This window comes from the organism of the source record quoted next, unplaced genomic scaffold (genome assembly GCF_019419815.1).
Source record: "Pyrus x bretschneideri cultivar Hongxiangsu unplaced genomic scaffold, Pyrus_bretschneideri_v1 Contig39, whole genome shotgun sequence".
In the NCBI taxonomy this organism is placed as follows: domain Eukaryota; kingdom Viridiplantae; phylum Streptophyta; class Magnoliopsida; order Rosales; family Rosaceae; genus Pyrus; species Pyrus x bretschneideri.
In genome coordinates, this window is record NW_025999712.1 from 835,753 (window position 1) to 853,075 (window position 17,323).

Below are 17,323 nucleotides of genomic sequence, written 5' to 3' on the forward strand. Positions count from 1 at the left end.
TGAAGTTAATATTTGCTCTAAATGATAATTGAAAATTGCTGTTGGCACTTCAACAATCTCATTTTACATTTCAAATTTTCTATAATTAGAATGAAAAATACACTTGTGAGACCGCAAAATGAGATTTTAGCATGCTATAATAATAGTTCCCCAATAATTTTGGGCAATTCAACTCGTTTTAGTCATTGTCATGGCGATTATTATTTACAAATGCATAATTAAATTATTCACAAAGAGATATTTTAGTTTTTTATATTTTTTTTTTCACACATGATTGCGTGAAACTTTAATTTTTAGGTTATTCTACAAAATGGTCCTTGAGATTTGCCTGATCAATAGAAATGGTTCCTAAGATTGAAAATCAAGAGAAATGGTCCCTGAAATTGTCTGCCATCCATGATTTTGGTCATTCCGTAAAAAAAGATTTTGGGCAATTTTCAAAGCTTTGTAATTCAATCGTTTCTTAACCAAATTCGACCCATAATACATCAAAATGAAGATAGGAAAGTGTAGAATAAGATTATACATATTTGGAAGCCCAATGGTTGCCGGAGATGGCTGGAAAACAGCCTGAAGGGTGACTAGTCCGCTGGAAAACCGGAAAACTCACTGGAAACTCAGTAAACTTTAAACGTTCATAACTTCTTCAATACTCAACCAAATTGAGTGATTCAAAAACGAAAATAATACTTCTTGACGAGACAAAGAGAATGATATCTTTTTTGAAGGCTAACTCGCCGTGGTTTGGTCTGACAACGGCTCAAAATTGGCTAACCATTTTCGAATTAGCCAATTTCGAGCCGTTTTCCGGCCAAACCACGGCGAGTTAGCAGTAAAGAAAGATACCATTCTCTTCATCTTGTCAAGAAGTATGATTTTTGTTTTTGAATCACCCAATTTCATTGAGTATTGAAGAAGTTATGAACGTTTAAAGTTTACCTAGTTTCCGGCTAATTTTCCCGCGGACCAGTCACCTTTCAGGCTATTTTCCGGCCATCTCCGGCAATCATTGGGCTTCCAAATAAGTATAATCTTGTTCTACACTTTCTTATCTTCATTTTGATATATTATGAGTCAAATTTGGTAAAGAATCGATTGAGTTAGGAAGCTTTGAAAATTGCCTAAAGAGTTTTAACGGAATGACCAAAATCATGGATGGTGGACAATCTCAGGACCATTTCTATTGATTTTCAATCTCAGTGACCATTTCTATTGATCATGCAAATCTCATGGACCATTTTGTATAATAACCCTTTTCCAAATTTAACTATGCAGCTGTTTGGCCAAGTTCAATTTGAACTCTCCTCCTTTTGGCAAAAGTTGATAGAAAAACAATTTCTCCTCCTTTCGGCTTATGCGCGTGGGCTTTTGTCATCTAACAAAAAAATAAAAATAAATGCTTTACCCGGACGGAGCAGCTCGGACAAGACTTGCCTTGCACCAAATCGGGCAGAGTAGGGCTCACTGATTGCCAGGTAATTTAAGTACCCATGGAGCTCCTTTCTTCCATTTGGGCCAATTGAACTCCCATGTTCTTGGGTTTTTTCATCTCTTTTCTTCCAGGTTTCTTCCGTCTTAAATCTTCTTCTAGTTGTAATTGCTCTCTAAGTAGTAAATATAAATCATTTGAATGTTAGTAACATTAGTTGTACAAAATAAGGTGAGTAAAATCATGTAAGTAGATAATTTGAAAGTTAGTAATATTAGTTGTACGAAATGAGATGGGTAAAAATTATGTAAGAAGATAGATTCTGTTAAGATACTATTTTTTATTATTTGAATGGTGAACATATATCTTTGATTCCATCACGAGGATTGATGAAGAACAAAAATTAATACATAAAACTCAACCTGATTTGGTTTCAAACAAAACGATGGTCTTTCAATAGAATTACATTGTCACACCCAATAATACAAATTATGAACTCAATGATGATAGCCTTGGGAAATATCTTTGATAAAAGCTTCAAGGTTAGTGTCCGATGAGCCACCTTTAACAATTGCTTCTTGACAAGTCTTCTGAAGTTGTTTTGCTCTTTCCCTCATCTTTTTTCCCTCATTGCTTTCCAAATCCATAAATCTCCTCACAAGTTGTGCAATTTCCTCTCTAGTCACAAGATGTTCAGTCCCCTCATTCTTCTTCACTCTATATCCAATCTTCCAGTCGTCCACAATTTGCCTACTATTGGGGACTTGGTCCCAAAATATAGGGCAAGTAAGAACAGGAAGACCAGCATAAACAGCTTCTATAGTGGAACTCCACCCACAATGTGACCAGAACCCGCCAATCGAATCGTGACACAACACCCTCAATTGGTCACACCAAGGTACCACCAAACCCATATCACCAACACTTTCTTTCAACCTAGACGCATCTCCACGAGCCACCCACAAAGACCTAACACCACTGTTCCTCACCCCAAAAACAATTTCATCCATTTGGGTTTGTGATGCCGACAGGAAGCTTCCCATGGAGATGTACAAGACTGAGGCTTTAGGTTGAGAATCTAGCCAATGCAAATAACTGAGGCCATCGTGAGGAATGGAAGAGCTTTCTGAAAGTTGAAAGTATGGAATGGTTGGACCAATAGGATGGACAGGTATCGGAAGTTTGGCTTTTAAGTTATCGAACACTTGGGACTCAAGCTCATAGATTGAAGTGGATAAGATATATTGTGCTTTGTACATGCTTGAAATAGTTTCCATGGCTCTATGCAGGAGTTGGCGATCGTTTTCATAGAGAACTGTGGGAAGATCTGCTATTCGTGTGGTGGAAATTCCTGGAATGTAGTCTATTACCTCATCTCCACGCTCTATTGTACATTAGGCACAAAGAATCATTAAACCCAAAATAAATTTCCACACTGCATATATGTTCGTCTATAGCATGAATCTAATTCATTCATAATAGTTATGTGATAGACTGACATGTAACCTTTTTTTCACGCATGACTCACTTTGTTGTTCATTTATTCCGACAAGTATCACACTATGCTTCTAATTTGTTTCTTATAACGGTAGGACACTATGACTTAAGGTGTGTTTGGGTGAGAAATTTTCAAATTTTAGGAGATTTAGGTATAGCAAAGAAGAAGGGAAATGTTATTAGCACTTTAAAAATCTCATTTGGCACTCCAAACTTTCTATAATTAGAAAGAAAAATACATTTGTAAGGAGTGTATTATAAGATTTTTGAAGTGTTAATAATAATTCCCAATAAAAAATACATCAAAAAAAAAAATTAGACATGACTAATTAAAAATGAATTTACATGAACATTACAAAAGTGAGTAAAAGGGATTCTTACTTGACACCTGTCAAGTAATCACTTTCAAATTTATCTCACGTGTCTGTTTTCCGACAAATTATGTAGAAAGTTCGATGTTATGGCAAGCATGAGTCATTTCGACCATTAATGCACGTGGGATCCAGAAGTTGACACCCACATGTAAATGTACGTTTCATAACAAGCAATATAGTCCTTGATGATAATTCACGCACCTAACACATCAACAGGGAAGTGGCCGTTTTGCTTGAGTAGCTCAAGGTGATGGAACACCGTAAACACCGACGCCGACATAGGCCAAAACGAAGCCACCGGAATGTTCCTTCCGTTCCCCACCCTCACAGCCCAATCTAGGAACGGGTCAGCAACTATGACAGTCACCGGTTGCTGGAGATCCCGTTCAAGCAGCAGCTGGTCGAATGGGGCCTCCAGCTCGGTGTTCACAGCTTCCACAAATCCTGGAAAGTTGGTTGCTCGAACGAGCTCCGAGGGTATCACGTTTGGTAGCGTGGAGAATCGGATGTTGTCCGGTTTAGGGTCGGAGCCGATGAATCCTTGCCACTCTTCGGTGACGACGAAGGTGATGAGAATGTCGGGTTTTTTTGAAGATAGTAATTTGCAGAAATTCATCATGGGATTGATATGGCCTCTGCCGGGATAGGGCAGAGCCATGACGTGGCAGACTGGCATTCGCTCAAGTTTCACTGTGCTCATTCTCTCTTGTGGAAAGATTGAAATATTGAGGTGTACTAGTGCTAGGGTTGGTGTTGCATATATATAGGAAGCCGGAAAGGATCCCCATTTCCTTATAAAATTAGGGATTAGTTATGGGATTCATATCACATTGAATTTTAACAATTCGAATTGTCTATTTTTTAAGTTGTACCTCATAGATCATCCTTACAAAATATTAGCCAAATCGAAAATATTTAAGACATCTAATTAGGTTCAAAGAAATGAAAGAATACTTTGCTATATAAAAAATAATGAAATTTGATCTTGATAATTAAATAGGCAAATGATTTCGGATTGAATTAATTTTTTGTAAGGATGATCTATGAATTGAGACTTACAAAATAGACGGTTCGGATCGTTGAAATTCGATATAAAGTGGGCCCCACAACTAATCCTTTTTTTTTTTTTTTCAAAAAATGGGAATCCCTTTGCATAAAGGGCTTGTGTGTGTGTGTGTGTGTGTGTGTGTAAGATAATTGGAGCAATGACTCATGAATTTTAGCTTAATTGGAACTTTAGTTTTAGAACTACGAATCTGTAAGCATTGATCCCTGAACTTGTTATAATGTGAAACAATTGTCCTTTTAGCTAAATCTGTTAACACTTATGTTAATATTTTGCCACTTTAAACCCTTTATTTTGGTTTAAGTTCTAACTTAGCTGGCCCAAAAAACCATTGCTCCATATTATAACAAATTCAATAACTAACACACACAAATTTTAGTTTAGAAACCAAAGTTTTAATTGGACTAAAGTTCAGAGAGCATGGAAGAAGCATCAAGAATAAATACAGAGACTGTAAAGTTGTTGGGATTTAGGTCATGCGAAAGAGATGTGAACATATATTTGTCTCATACATATTTGTGGTGGGCAATGAAACCAAATTATGTACAACAACAATTTCCTTAATCCTTCTTCCTTTATTCTTTTTAATTCACGATGTGAATTTATTATCTCTTGCAACAAAATAGAAAGTAAGGTCACTAGATTATATTGTCATTAACAATGCTTCTCACAGCTTGATAGGTCACTTATAAACGCTTTAATATTGGAATAAGACGAGCCACCCTTTCGAACTGCTTGCCGACAAATGTCCTGAATCTTTCTTGCTTGCCTCCTTATGTCTTTCCCTTCCTCACTTTCCAAATCCATAAACCTTTTAACAATTCCTTTAATTTCCTCTCTAGTCACCAAAATTTCTTCTTCTCCCATACCCTTCTTCACCTTCCACCCTATCTTCCAATCCTCCACAATCATCTTACTATTGGGCACTTGGTCCCAATATATAGGAAAGGTTAACATCGGAAGGCCGGCAAAAACAGCTTCGGAGGTCGAATTCCAACCACAATGAGACCAAAACCCACCAATACAAGAGTGACACAACACTCTCAATTGGTCACACCAAGGCACCACAATCCCCATCTCACCACACTTCTCTTGCAAATCCAAAGCTTCCGCACGTGCCGCCCAAAAGAATCGGACCCCACTCTCTCTCAAGCCACGTGCGATTTCCTCCATTTGGGCTTCGGAAGCTGAATGCAAACTCCCTTGCGACATGTACAAAACCGACCCTTTTGGTTGCTTATCTAGCCAATCAAAACAATGGGACTCATTGGGCTTAGGTTGGGCCTCAATGGGCCTTGTTTGGGCCTCCACCTTGAAATGAGGTATTAAGGGCCCAATGTGGTAAACAGGAATCGAAAGTTTCTCTCTCAACGCGTTGATAACTTGGGCTTCAAGCTCGTACACCGAAGGCAACAGAAGCCATCGTGATTTGGGCAGACTTGAAATTGCCTCTAGTATTCGATCCAAGACGTTAATCCCTTTGCCGTAGAAACACGTGGGAAGGTCTGCCACACGTGTAGAAGGAAGTCCCGGGATGTAGTCTACGCGCTCTTCTCCTCTTTCTATAGAAAAATAAAATGAAAACTAATGAAAAATGTTTGAAAATTTTGAATTTTAATGATAAGGACAAAATATATGATTTTTCGTTAAAGTAAATAGTACCGTGAGCTTTTCGTTAAAACTTCCAAAAATAAAAGACCAACTGTTATAAATAGGACATATGGTTTGCAACAAACGTTAAATTCAGTCATATTTGCAACCCGATTCGATTTGATTTTTTCAATGGATTATCCGAATTAAGAAAAAAAATCAGACCAAACGATCTGTTTTAGTCGATTTGTTTTTCCCTCCTTTCTCACCTCCCTTTTTTATCACTATTTTTCTCATATGTTCAGCACGAAACGTGAAAATTAAAAATTAAAAACTAAATAGTTATCAAACAGTCCTGAAATGCAAATTTGGTTAGTTTTGGTTTTAATTCACATCAAACATAAGCCACAATGCTTAAATTGAAATACAACATGAATGAATATGACATTTAGCAAGAACAAAAAGTGGAGGTGAAAATTTAAAAAGTTACTGAGTTAGTGCTGTTATTTACGTACCTGGCAAACTAACCGGGAAATGTCGATGTTGGACGAGGAGATCGAAGAAATGAAAGACGGAGTAGACTGAAGCGGACATGGTCCAAAGAGAAGCCACCGGAATATTCCTCAGATTACCTATCTCAACCGACCACACAATGTGCGTGTCCGCAATCAAGGCAGTAACCGGCGGCTCGAGCCGGTCGAGGAGGTCTTCGACCGGGGCTCTTATTTTTCTCAAGACAGTTTCGTAGAAACTGGGTGAGTCGGCGCCTCGGCCGATCTCGGAGGGGATGACGTTGGGAATGGTGGCAAAGACTACGTTGTCGGGTTTTGGATCCGACCCTATGAATCCGAGCCACTCCTCGGTGACTATTAAGGTTACAAGGAGGTTGATGTTGCCATCGGCGGCGTTGAGGGAAGCGAGGGAGTTGCAGAGGCACATCATCGGGTTGATGTGGCCGCGGCTGGGTATCGGCAGCGCGACCGCATGGTGTGTAATGGTTTGAGAGGAATTTTGAAAGTCCATCGGATGGGAAGGTGGAGACTGGAGAGTTCGAACTCCGAAGCAGAAGATAAAAAGAAGAGCGCAGGAAGAAGACGACAAACACAAAGCGTCGCTTTCTAACCTAACATATTTTAATGCAAATCTTTCTCAGCACAATCACAAAGCATGAAACTGTTTCGAACTTTTTATTTTATTCCAACAAAAAAAGAACCATTTTTTTTATCAAATTATTATTATGGAAAAGATATTGAGGTAGAATATATCAAACATTATAAGCTTTATAACATCCTCAAGAAAAGTTTTAAATTTCTGTTAAACTAATAAGGGAATATTGTAGTCATTCAGTACTATAGTTTGGTGGTATTTTTCTTCAATTGGAAGTGAGAGGCCTTATGTTTTAATTTCGTGGATGACGACTTCGATACCAAATTAGATTACCCATTGTGTGGCTTAGCCGAATTCTCATTACTCTTAGTGTAAAAATATCGATGTACTCAAATAAAAAATAAAAGGAACATTGTAAAAACTATTGTAACTACTAAATTTAACTTTTTATTTCTAACAACACTCTTTATTCTAACAAATTTCAAATATTTTATTATTAATAACTCTAACTCAACCGCTCATACGAACATAAAAAGGTGGGGTCCAACTTAAGGAAATTAGCCACCTCTTTGGTTAATGTCAATCCTCCACGGGATAAAGATGAAATAAGAATGAAACAACGTAGGATAATGGTTCAGAGGTAGAATCGCAATTGAATTGCAATTCGCTTTATGGTTGCATGGATGCATCTGGACTACCAGGTTGGAAAATGGAATCTTTTGATTAGAAAGCATCACTTTGGCATCATCGCGTGCAGGAGCGGATGCATTGAGGGCCCCCCGCCCGGGGGGTGGTTTCTAACGACCACCCTAACTTCAGTGAACGTTTATAGATATCTTGGGTGTTGACCTTTTGAACTTTGGTGAATATCTATGAATACTTTGGGTGCTGCCCTTTTGAAGATTAGAGTTGGCTTCATACATGCCCTTCAACTAACTTCAGGCCTACCAAGACTCGGTGAATGTTCATGGATACCTTGGATGTTGCCCCTGCATACATTAACAGGTGTGCAGTATGCCTTTCCAAATGACTTTAGGTCTACCATGACTTGATGAAATAGCGATATGCATGCTATTTCTGATAAAAAAAATTTTGCACGTGCTGACCCCCCTAATATTATTTCCTGGATCCGCCACTGATCGCGTGGTCTCTCATTTAGGATTATTTGACGTGGAAATATATGGCATTGTCAGGACCCATCCCCTATAATACAAGAGGGTTTACAATGTAGGAAGCCCCCTTCAACTCAATAAAGAATTTAAACGTTCTACATGAAATCATTCTCATAAGTCTAAGAAAAATACTAATATCCTAACCCCTTCCTCAACACTTCAGTTTGGTTGAACGTCACTAGGTTGACAACTAACACCGTACCATTGAACTAATCAGTCTAGGAGTACCTTCAATTCGGTTGAACAACACTATTTTTGGTTCAGTTGGTTATCTATGTCTTAGCAGGCGAAGGGTCCTTGATTCTTTTGCATAAAGACGTTACTTCATTAGCTTTCCTAGAGAAGTGAGGTGTTCTAGCTATGACCTGTTACTTGCAAATATATTTCAGAGTTCGGCATTCAGACGGCTGAACAACTTTCACAATAAAGATACTGATTTCCTTTGAGTATCTTTGCTCATATAACCTGATACTGATTTGGCACACTTATATTCTCATGCATATAGTTGAAGTTGCTGAACCTGGTGCAGAAGATCTTAAACTATGCAGTGAATTAAGTAACATTGTCTTCAGGTTCTATAACCCTAGGCCAAAAGTATTCCTTCCTCGAACATAGTCCTTAAATGCAGAAGTCAGCAGCGTGTTCAACACCACCACCATAACCACTCACTAGCCCGATCAACCTCGGCCACGAGTTGGCACGCCGACATTCACAAGAAAGATGTAGTTAGCTTAATAGTTGCTCGCCATACACACCGCGTAGGTTGTAATTTTTAGGGGTCAACCATTTGGCATGCCTGGTTGGATTTACTACTAAAACTACAAAGTTCATATGATATATCGAGATTTCCATTTGGCTCAATTAAGCCAATTGGACGAGATCCAAGATCAACTTGAGAAATGCATTCAAAAGTGTGAGGAGAATAAAAAAGCATAGTAAGTGCAAAAAAATCTTGATGCCCATGAAGAAATGTGAAAATCCTTCGCTCATATGTTGAAAATGAAAGCTCCAAGTATCCTACAAGAATAATGGGTAAAAGAGAATATAAACATGACATTTTTAACGTCCAATATCATATTATCCTCATTGAATTATTGAAATTTAAAGTTTATTCATTTGAATTTAAAATATTACCACAATTCCTTTTTCCTTTATTCGTTTGAGTTGTTTGAGGAGCTTCAATTTCAAGAACACTTGGTGAGATGGTTGAACTTGTAGATATAGTATTTTCTTCTCTTCTTTTATATTCTACAACAAAGAACAAAAGAAGCATGCTAATTGTAAATGAATAGAAGAAGACAACAATTAATATAAAGTTATAAACCAAACTATACAAAACAAAATAATTACCTTATTCACACTCAATAAAATTCAAGCTCCGCGGGACATACTTCATACTTAATGTTGCTAATTTGTTCACTTCTTAACTAGTTTTGGAGGCATATCAATGACTTCACTATTTGAGGAATGAGAGATGATCTAAATGGGTCAATTACTCTTTTTCCTACACTAAATGCAAATTCACTAGCAACTGTTGACACTTAAATTGGCAACAAATCTTTCACTATTAAAGCAAGTGTGGGATATGTGCTCATCCCTTTCAACTTCCACCATTTCAAAACCTCAAATGATGGACCATGTGGTACTTTCTCTAGAGTATCAAGGAGATACCTATCCACCTCATGTGCAAGCGCAATATCCTCGGTGTCTTCTAGTTCTTTCTCCCAATCATCCATCATTTGACTAAATATCATTGGATTTTCTATTGGTACACTAAAAGATGATTGTTTTACCCTTGAACAAGTAGTGTTAACAACTAAATCTTCTTTACCCTTTTGTTGTGTTTGTGAACCGAAAGCTTGTTGAGCATATTCATCACACATCGCCTTCAACAATGTCTTCACTTCATTACTTTTCTGTTGAATCTCTTCTTCACGAAGCTGTAATTGCTTGCTACACAAGTGCATGTAGTGCATCAATTTGAACCTTGGGTCTAAGACAAGGGTAACTACAAATATCTGATTAAGGGACTCAATTGAACCAAAATACTTTCGGTATTTGGCTCTCATGCTCACTGCCATATCACGTAGCACCAACTCCACAGTTCATCCAATTTGCATATATTCAGGCAAAAAAAGCTTTTCAATCTCGTTCTCCATAGCAATGACATCATGAACAACTGTATTAGATGTGGGATATTTACTTACACTAACTTTCAAAGTTACAAGATAGAAGACCTTCAAAAATTCCACAAAGACTTCTGCACCATCCCAATTTTCCTCCTTAGGTGGTCCAACCTTCCTTTTACTCGCCACTTCTTCTCCTTCATCATTAAGTACCTTTTCCCTGAAATAGGTCAAGTATATATTAGCTTCATCATCTTTGGACATCCTTTCAAATGCCTTTTTAAACTTCATGCAAGATTCTAACATCATGTATGTACTATTCCACCTAGTAGGCACATCCATAACAACTAAACCCCTACTATCCAACTTTTCATTCTCCACACATTTCTTGAAATAACTAAACCTTCGGGGACTTGATTTCACAAACCACACAGAATTTCTAAGAGCATCCACATTTGTATCTAATCTTTTCAACCCATCTTTCACTACCAAGTTGATAATATGAGCTAAGCACCTCACATGCATAAACTTGCCATTCATAATGATTTTACTATTAGGCCATTTCTGCCATTTCTGCATTTTACGAACAACATACTCAATTGTCACCTTCTTAGCTGATGCATTGTCAACTGAGATACACATCACATTTTCAATCTCCCACTCAACCAAACATTGCTCAATCAACTTCCTTATTTCTTTGCCTTCATGGCTTGAAATCAAACAAAAGTTTAGAATCATTTTGTGCATATTTCATTCATCATCCACAAAATGAGCGATTAACACCATGTAGTTCAAATTTTGCACACTTGTCCATGTATCAGTAGGCAAGCTAACTTTATGCTTGTGTATCTCTTTTTTTAACTAATCTTTTATGGCATCATACATATTGAATAACTCCCTCACAATAGTTTTCCGAAATGGAACATGCAATCTAGGATGGACTTTGCACATCATCCGCCTAAATCCATCACTCTCCACAACTCTAAAAGGTACCTCGTCGATCACAATATACTCAACAATACCTTCCACACTTTCTTCTTGGCTCCGCCTTTTAGCAACAAGCATATTTTTAATGTCCCCAGAAGGTCCATAACTGCCTATAACCGTTTGTAACTCATCAGTTGGTTTATAACTCTTGCAATGTTTATTGATATGTTTAATGTAAGTACTAGTTTCACCCCACTAGTATTACATGCAAAAAGGGTGTTACAATGGTTACTCTTAACCTTCAATGTTTGTACCTCCACCATTTATTTCTTTCCATCATTTTCTACTTCTTGTAGTTCCGAGACAATACACTTAGTGACATGCTCCCAAACCCAAGATCTCTTAGAAGAAGATTTCTCTAGTGAAGCTAATATAGTTTGTAACAACCCGTCCAGATCGTTTTGACAGATTTTGATTTAGGAAGGCATTTCTGAAATTTCACCAAAAATGGGATATTTTTATTTTGGGTTGTTGCTTTTTGGGATTGGTTGGTGAGCCAAGTGGGCCCCACCTTGGAGCTTTTGTCCCTCGGCCTCTCTCATCTCTTCTCTTCCCCCGAGTTCTCTCCCTCACAGTTCTCTTTCTCTCAGCTCAGTACCCCTTCTCTCGCATATCTATATATCTCTCTCCTTCTCCAAGGATACACTTACCACCCCCCCCACATACTTCGTACTCTCTCCCACCTCTCATTTGTGAAACACGAAGCACACCCATTTCCTCTGTGGGTCTGACGACTTTAAGTCGACTTTCCGACCACTTCTCTGCCAATGACAAGAGACCCTAAAGGTATGGATCCCTTCGTCTTGTCTTACTCTTCATTTTCGTACCTAGATCGTAGGCTAGGGTGTTGGTTTTCTGTCAACCGGAGCTAGGGAAGCTTTGGTCTTCTTCCTCAGCAAGAAACGGGCCGGCTCGCCCAAACCCAAAGAAACCAGGCCATTTGGGTTAAACAAAACTAGGGTCTTCAGCTCGTTGAATTAAAAGCCCAACCCTAAAGCCCTTAACTGAAAACCCTTTTGAGTATTCAAGGCTCGATATTCTCCTATGACGAATTTTTTGGAGGCTCGGGTTAACGCCAACTACTCCTATATGTGGAAAAGCATTGCAGCCTCACGAAGGGTGATTCAGAAATGAGCACGGTGGCAGGTGGGTAATGGGAGAAGCACATGCATTTGGCAAGATAGTTGGGTGCCGAGAGACCATTACTTTCAGATTTTGTCCCCTTCTCCGGCGCATTGGAGCATTGAAGCTACGGTGGGTGACCTATTTTGGAATGGCTCAAATCTCTGGGATATTCAGTTATTGGATGAGCTATTTTCTTCGGAGGAAGTGGAGTTAATTCGTAGCAATCCTTTTAGATTGAGCAATGTGGAGGATCATCGAATATGGCACCATGAACGGAATGGCAAGTTCATGGTGAGGAGTGCTTACCATGTAGCACAGGCCCTTAATGTTTCTAAAGGGGGAAATGCAGCAACATCGGCTTCATCTTTTGGTAGTGTGGGAGAGAAGTTTTGGAAGAAGTTATGGGATACATATGTTTCTGGGAAGGTTAAGATCTGTGTTTGGCATACGTGTTTAGACGCATTACCTACACGCTCGAATCTTTGCAAACGGCGAGTAATGAGTGAAGATTTGTGTGTAGTTTGTGGTGGGCAAGTCGAGTTTGTCGAGCATGCCTTACGAGATTGTACTTTAGTGAAGGTGGTGTGGTTTTGAAGTTTAGGAATAAACGTGGAGATAGATCACGGGTTGTCTCTAGTGCACTGCATCTCTCGGTTATCTCTGCAACTTCAGTCATCTGGTTTTGAATTTTGTTTGATGTTGATTTGGGCTCTCTGGAAGAAAAGGAATGACATGATTTAGAACCATAAGTCGCTCCCACCGTAGGAGGTTGTGATGAGAGATGAGGGCTGGTTGATTGAATTTCATAAGTGGCATAAGAAAATTGCTAAGAAGGCTAGCCGAGAGGCGCAGCAGCGGCAGAAACTTGAAGTTGGGTGGGACAAGTGCAATTTTGATGGGGCATGGAGTCAAAATGGGAGTCGAGGGGGATTTGGGGTGGTAATTTGTAGTCATTTGGGGGAGTTTTTGATTGCTTCTACAAGTCCGATTGAGATGACTCAATCTGCATTTCATGCGTAGTTGATAGCTCTTCAAAGTGCAGTTTTATTGGTTAAAAATAATTGTCCTCTCGATTGGAAGGTTATTTTTTAAGGAAACTCTCGCTTGGTACTCACGGCAATGAAGGATCAAGGGGAAGATTGCTCATCCTTAGGGTCTGTAATAAACGATGTTAGATTCTTCCTCAAAGGGATGGATCACTTAAGGTTTACCCATGTGCAATGGGAGGGTCATTTTGCAGCTTATCACCTTGCTCGTATGGGTATTGGGAGTTCTCAAGAGTTTATGTGATTTGAGGAGCCTTCGGATTTACTCCAAGATGTTTTAGTTGAGGAGGGAAGGTAATTTCTTTATTGTTTAGTTGAGGGTAGGTTACATTGTTGTGCAGGACACTCTTTTTCTCTTTGACCGAGTTGAAATCCCCGGCAAGGTTTTTATTGAGGCCCAGTATGCACACTATCCTCAGGTTGTACGTATTCTTTGCCGTTTAATGAATATCATACCGTTTCTATTAAAAAAAAAAAAAAAAAAAAAAAAAAAAAAACCCTTATTGTAACTTATAATTGTAATATTCTCTACACATCAATACAAAAAGTCATAATTCACGTTTTGAGACAGCACCCAAGTGAGTACTAAGTTCATCTCCTAGATTCTTCTATTTGTCTCATACATATATATTTGTGATGGGCAATGAAACCAAATTAATATACAACAACAATTTCCTTAATGCTTCTTCCTTTATTCTTTTTAATTCAAGATGCTAACTTATTATCTCTAACAATAAAGTAGAAAGTAAATGTCACTAGACTATATTGTCATTAACAATGCTTCTCACATCTTGATAGGTCACTTATAAATGATTCAATGTTGAAATAAGACGAGCCACCCTTTCGAACTGCTTGCCGACAAATGTCCCGAATCTCTCTTGCTTGCCTCCTAAGGTTTTTCCCTTCCTCACTTTCCAAATCCATAAACCTTTTAACAATCCCTTTAATTTCCTCTCTAGTCACCAAAATTTCTTCTTGTCCCGTACCCTTCTTCACCTTCCACCCTATCTTCCAATCATCCACAATCATCTTACTATTGGGCACTTGGTCCCAATATATAGGAAAAGTCAACATTGGAAGGCCAGCAAAAACAGCTTCCGAGGTCGAATTCCAACCACAATGAGACCAAAATCCACCAATACAAGAGTGACACAATACTCTCAATTGGTCACACCAAGGCACCACAATCCCCATCTCACCACACTTCTCTTGCAACTCCAAAGCTTCCTCACGTGCCACCCAAAAGAACCGGGCCCCACTCTCTCTCAAGCCACATGCGATTTCCTCCATTTGGGCTTTGGAAGCTGAATGCAAACTCCCTTGTGACACGTACAAAACCGACCCTTTTGGTTGCTTGTCTAGCCAATCAAAATATTGGGACTCGTTGGGCTTAAGTTGAGCCTCAATGGGCCTTGACTGGGCCTCCACCTTGAAATGAGGTATTGTGGGTCCAATGGGGTAAACAGGAATCAGAATTTTCTCCCTCAACGCGTCAATAACTCGGGCTTCAAGCTCGTACACCGAAGGCAACAGAAGCCATCGTGCTTTGGGCAGGCTTGAAATTGCTTCTAGTGCTCGATCCAAGACGTTAAGCCCTTTGGCGTAGAAACACGTGGGAAGATCTGCCACACGTGTAGAAGGAAGTCCCGGGATGTAGTCAACGTGCTCTTCTCCTCTTTCTACATAAAAAAATAAAAGACAAAATGTTACATGGTAATGGTAGTGTTATCCACCCGTTTATTTTACTTTTCATACACCATTTTCAATTTTAGACTGTTGAATCGAATAAATTAAAAACGATTAATGACAAAAAAGTTAACAAAGGTGTATGGGAGAATTCAATGGTGGAGGTAGAAATTTTTTACCGAATGGGCTAGCTTAAAGATTTAAATCTTTATAAACAAAGAAACTTGAGAGTCTGAGACTGTATTATTTACAGTATCAGTTAGCTTAAGAAAATTTTCACAAGTTGAGCCAAGTATTTTCGTTATTCAAACAAATTCAAACTTATACATGTACAAAAAAACGATGAGAAAAAAATGTGAGAAAAAAAGATGGTTTGCAAATTGTATTATATAATTAAACCGAAAGAATTCAAATCAGAGACTAAATATATGATGAGCTATATTTAGTAAAGATTACATATAAAATTTTATTTTCTATCGAAAGCTACCTAAACTACACTCCAGGATAGCTTTTAATGTGGCTTCACCGGTGGAGAGATTAAAATAAGTGCGTGGATATCATTATCCATAATACAAATGAGACACACAGTGTGTAACAAACGTCAAATCCAGTCGTGCTTTCAACCCGATTCGATTTGATTTTTTCAATAGATTATCTCAATTATTAAGAAAAAACAAATCGTTTTCACTCCTCTGTCTCCTCTCATCTTTATCCCTCATTTTCCTCATATACGGTTCCTCATATGTCAAGCACAAATCGTGAAAATTAAAAACTCAAAACTAAATAGTTATGAAACAAACCTAAAAAAGCAGATTTAGTTAAGCCACAATGCTCAAATTGAAATAAAACATGACTGAATTTGACATTCGGCAACAAACAAAAACATACGTGTTTGATATTATTACTAAACGTGGAGGTTAAAATTAAAAACACGAACTGAGTTTGCGCTGTTATTTACGTACCTCCCAAATTTACCGGGAAATGTCGATGTTGGACGAGGAGATCGAAGAAATGAAAGACGGAGTAGACTGAAGCGGACATGGTCCAAAGAGAAGCCACCGGAATATTCCTCAGGTTCCCTATCTCAACCGACCACACCAAGTACGTGTCCGCAATCAAGGCAGCAACCGGCGGCTCGAGCCTGTCGAGGAGGTCTTCGACCGGGGCTCTAATTTTTCTCAAGACGGTTTCGTAGAAACCGGGGGAGTCGGCGCCTCGGCCGATCTCGGAGGGGATGACGTTGGGAATGGTGGCGAAGACTACGTTGTCAGGTTTCGGATCCGATCCGATGAATCCCAGCCACTCCTCGGTGACTATGAAGGTTACAAGGAAGTTGATGTTGCTATCGGCAGCGTTGAGGGAAGCGAGGGAGTTGCAGAGGCACATCATTGGGTTGATGTGGCCGCGGCCGGGTATCGGCAGCGCGGCCACATGGCGTGTGATGGTTGGAGAGGAATTTGGGAAGTCCATCGGATAGGAAGGTGGAGAGTCCGAAGGTCCGAGACGGAAGATAAGAAGAAGAACGCGGAAAGAAGACGACAAACACAGGGCAATGGTTTCCAACCCAACATCTATTTTAGTGCAAATATTTCTCAGCACAGTCACAAAAGCATCAAAGTTTTTCGAACTTTTTTATTTTATTCCAACAAGAAGAAAACCTTTTATTTTATAGTTATTAATGCAGTGAGATTAAATTTTGTAAACTAAATATAACATGAAAGTTGACGATTGGATTATTATTTAATATTGATTAACTTGCTTATTTTTTTATTGGTGATATATCATTTAATTTACAAATTAAGTCTTTCCAGTATTACCCTTATCAAATTATTAGTTGTTTTACAACATCATCAAGAAGGGTGCTAGTGTGACATCCCGTCCCGAGATTATTAAAACGTACATGTGAAATGACCCTTTTTCCCCTAGCTTGTTTTCGTATTATTGTTTGGTGGTTTGTGTGGTGTTGGCAACGATTTCACAAGCTCCGATTTGAGTACTATTCATGCAAACTTATTCTAGCACGTTTTTGGGATTTTTTTTAAGCTCGTAGGTAGCTTGGTGGTGTCCCAAGGAACCTCGGAGTACTTCGTTGGACAAATTTGGACGTCGGGATAGCCT

The 17,323-nt window shown here is 38.8% G+C and overlaps 2 protein-coding genes and 1 pseudogene across 2 annotated transcripts; all 3 read right to left on the minus strand.

Annotated features, from left to right (window-relative positions):
• Window positions 1-1,752: 1,752 nt before the first annotated feature.
• LOC103958958 (UDP-glycosyltransferase 87A1) lies at window positions 1,753-4,091 on the minus strand. The gene is made up of 2 exons (XM_009371279.3): window positions 3,502-4,091; window positions 1,753-2,813 (listed from the first exon to the last, which is right to left on the minus strand). The coding sequence occupies exons 1-2, from the start codon at window positions 3,998-4,000 to the stop codon at window positions 1,927-1,929; spliced, it is 1,386 nt and encodes a 461-aa protein (XP_009369554.2). The 5' UTR covers window positions 4,001-4,091; the 3' UTR covers window positions 1,753-1,926.
• Window positions 4,092-4,815: 724 nt separating this feature from the next.
• LOC103958960 lies at window positions 4,816-7,086 on the minus strand (annotated as a pseudogene).
• A 7,104-nt stretch (window positions 7,087-14,190) lies between these two features.
• On the minus strand, window positions 14,191-16,815 carry LOC103958959 (UDP-glycosyltransferase 87A1-like). The gene is made up of 2 exons (XM_009371281.3): window positions 16,168-16,815; window positions 14,191-15,198 (listed from the first exon to the last, which is right to left on the minus strand). The coding sequence occupies exons 1-2, from the start codon at window positions 16,673-16,675 to the stop codon at window positions 14,291-14,293; spliced, it is 1,416 nt and encodes a 471-aa protein (XP_009369556.2). The 5' UTR covers window positions 16,676-16,815; the 3' UTR covers window positions 14,191-14,290.
• Between the last annotated feature and the right edge of the window lie 508 nt (window positions 16,816-17,323).

Coding starts and splice junctions, on each gene's coding strand:
- LOC103958958 (XM_009371279.3), bottom strand. CDS start 4,000: ATGAGCACAGTGAAACTTGAGCGAATGCCAGTCTGCCACGTCATGGCT. Junction 2,814..3,501: donor CTTCCCTGTTGATGTGTTAG/GTGCGTGAATTA, acceptor AATGTACAATAG/AGCGTGGAGATGAGGTAATA.
- LOC103958959 (XM_009371281.3), bottom strand. CDS start 16,675: ATGGACTTCCCAAATTCCTCTCCAACCATCACACGCCATGTGGCCGCG. Junction 15,199..16,167: donor TTTCCCGGTAAATTTGGGAG/GTACGTAAATAA, acceptor TTTTTTATGTAG/AAAGAGGAGAAGAGCACGTT.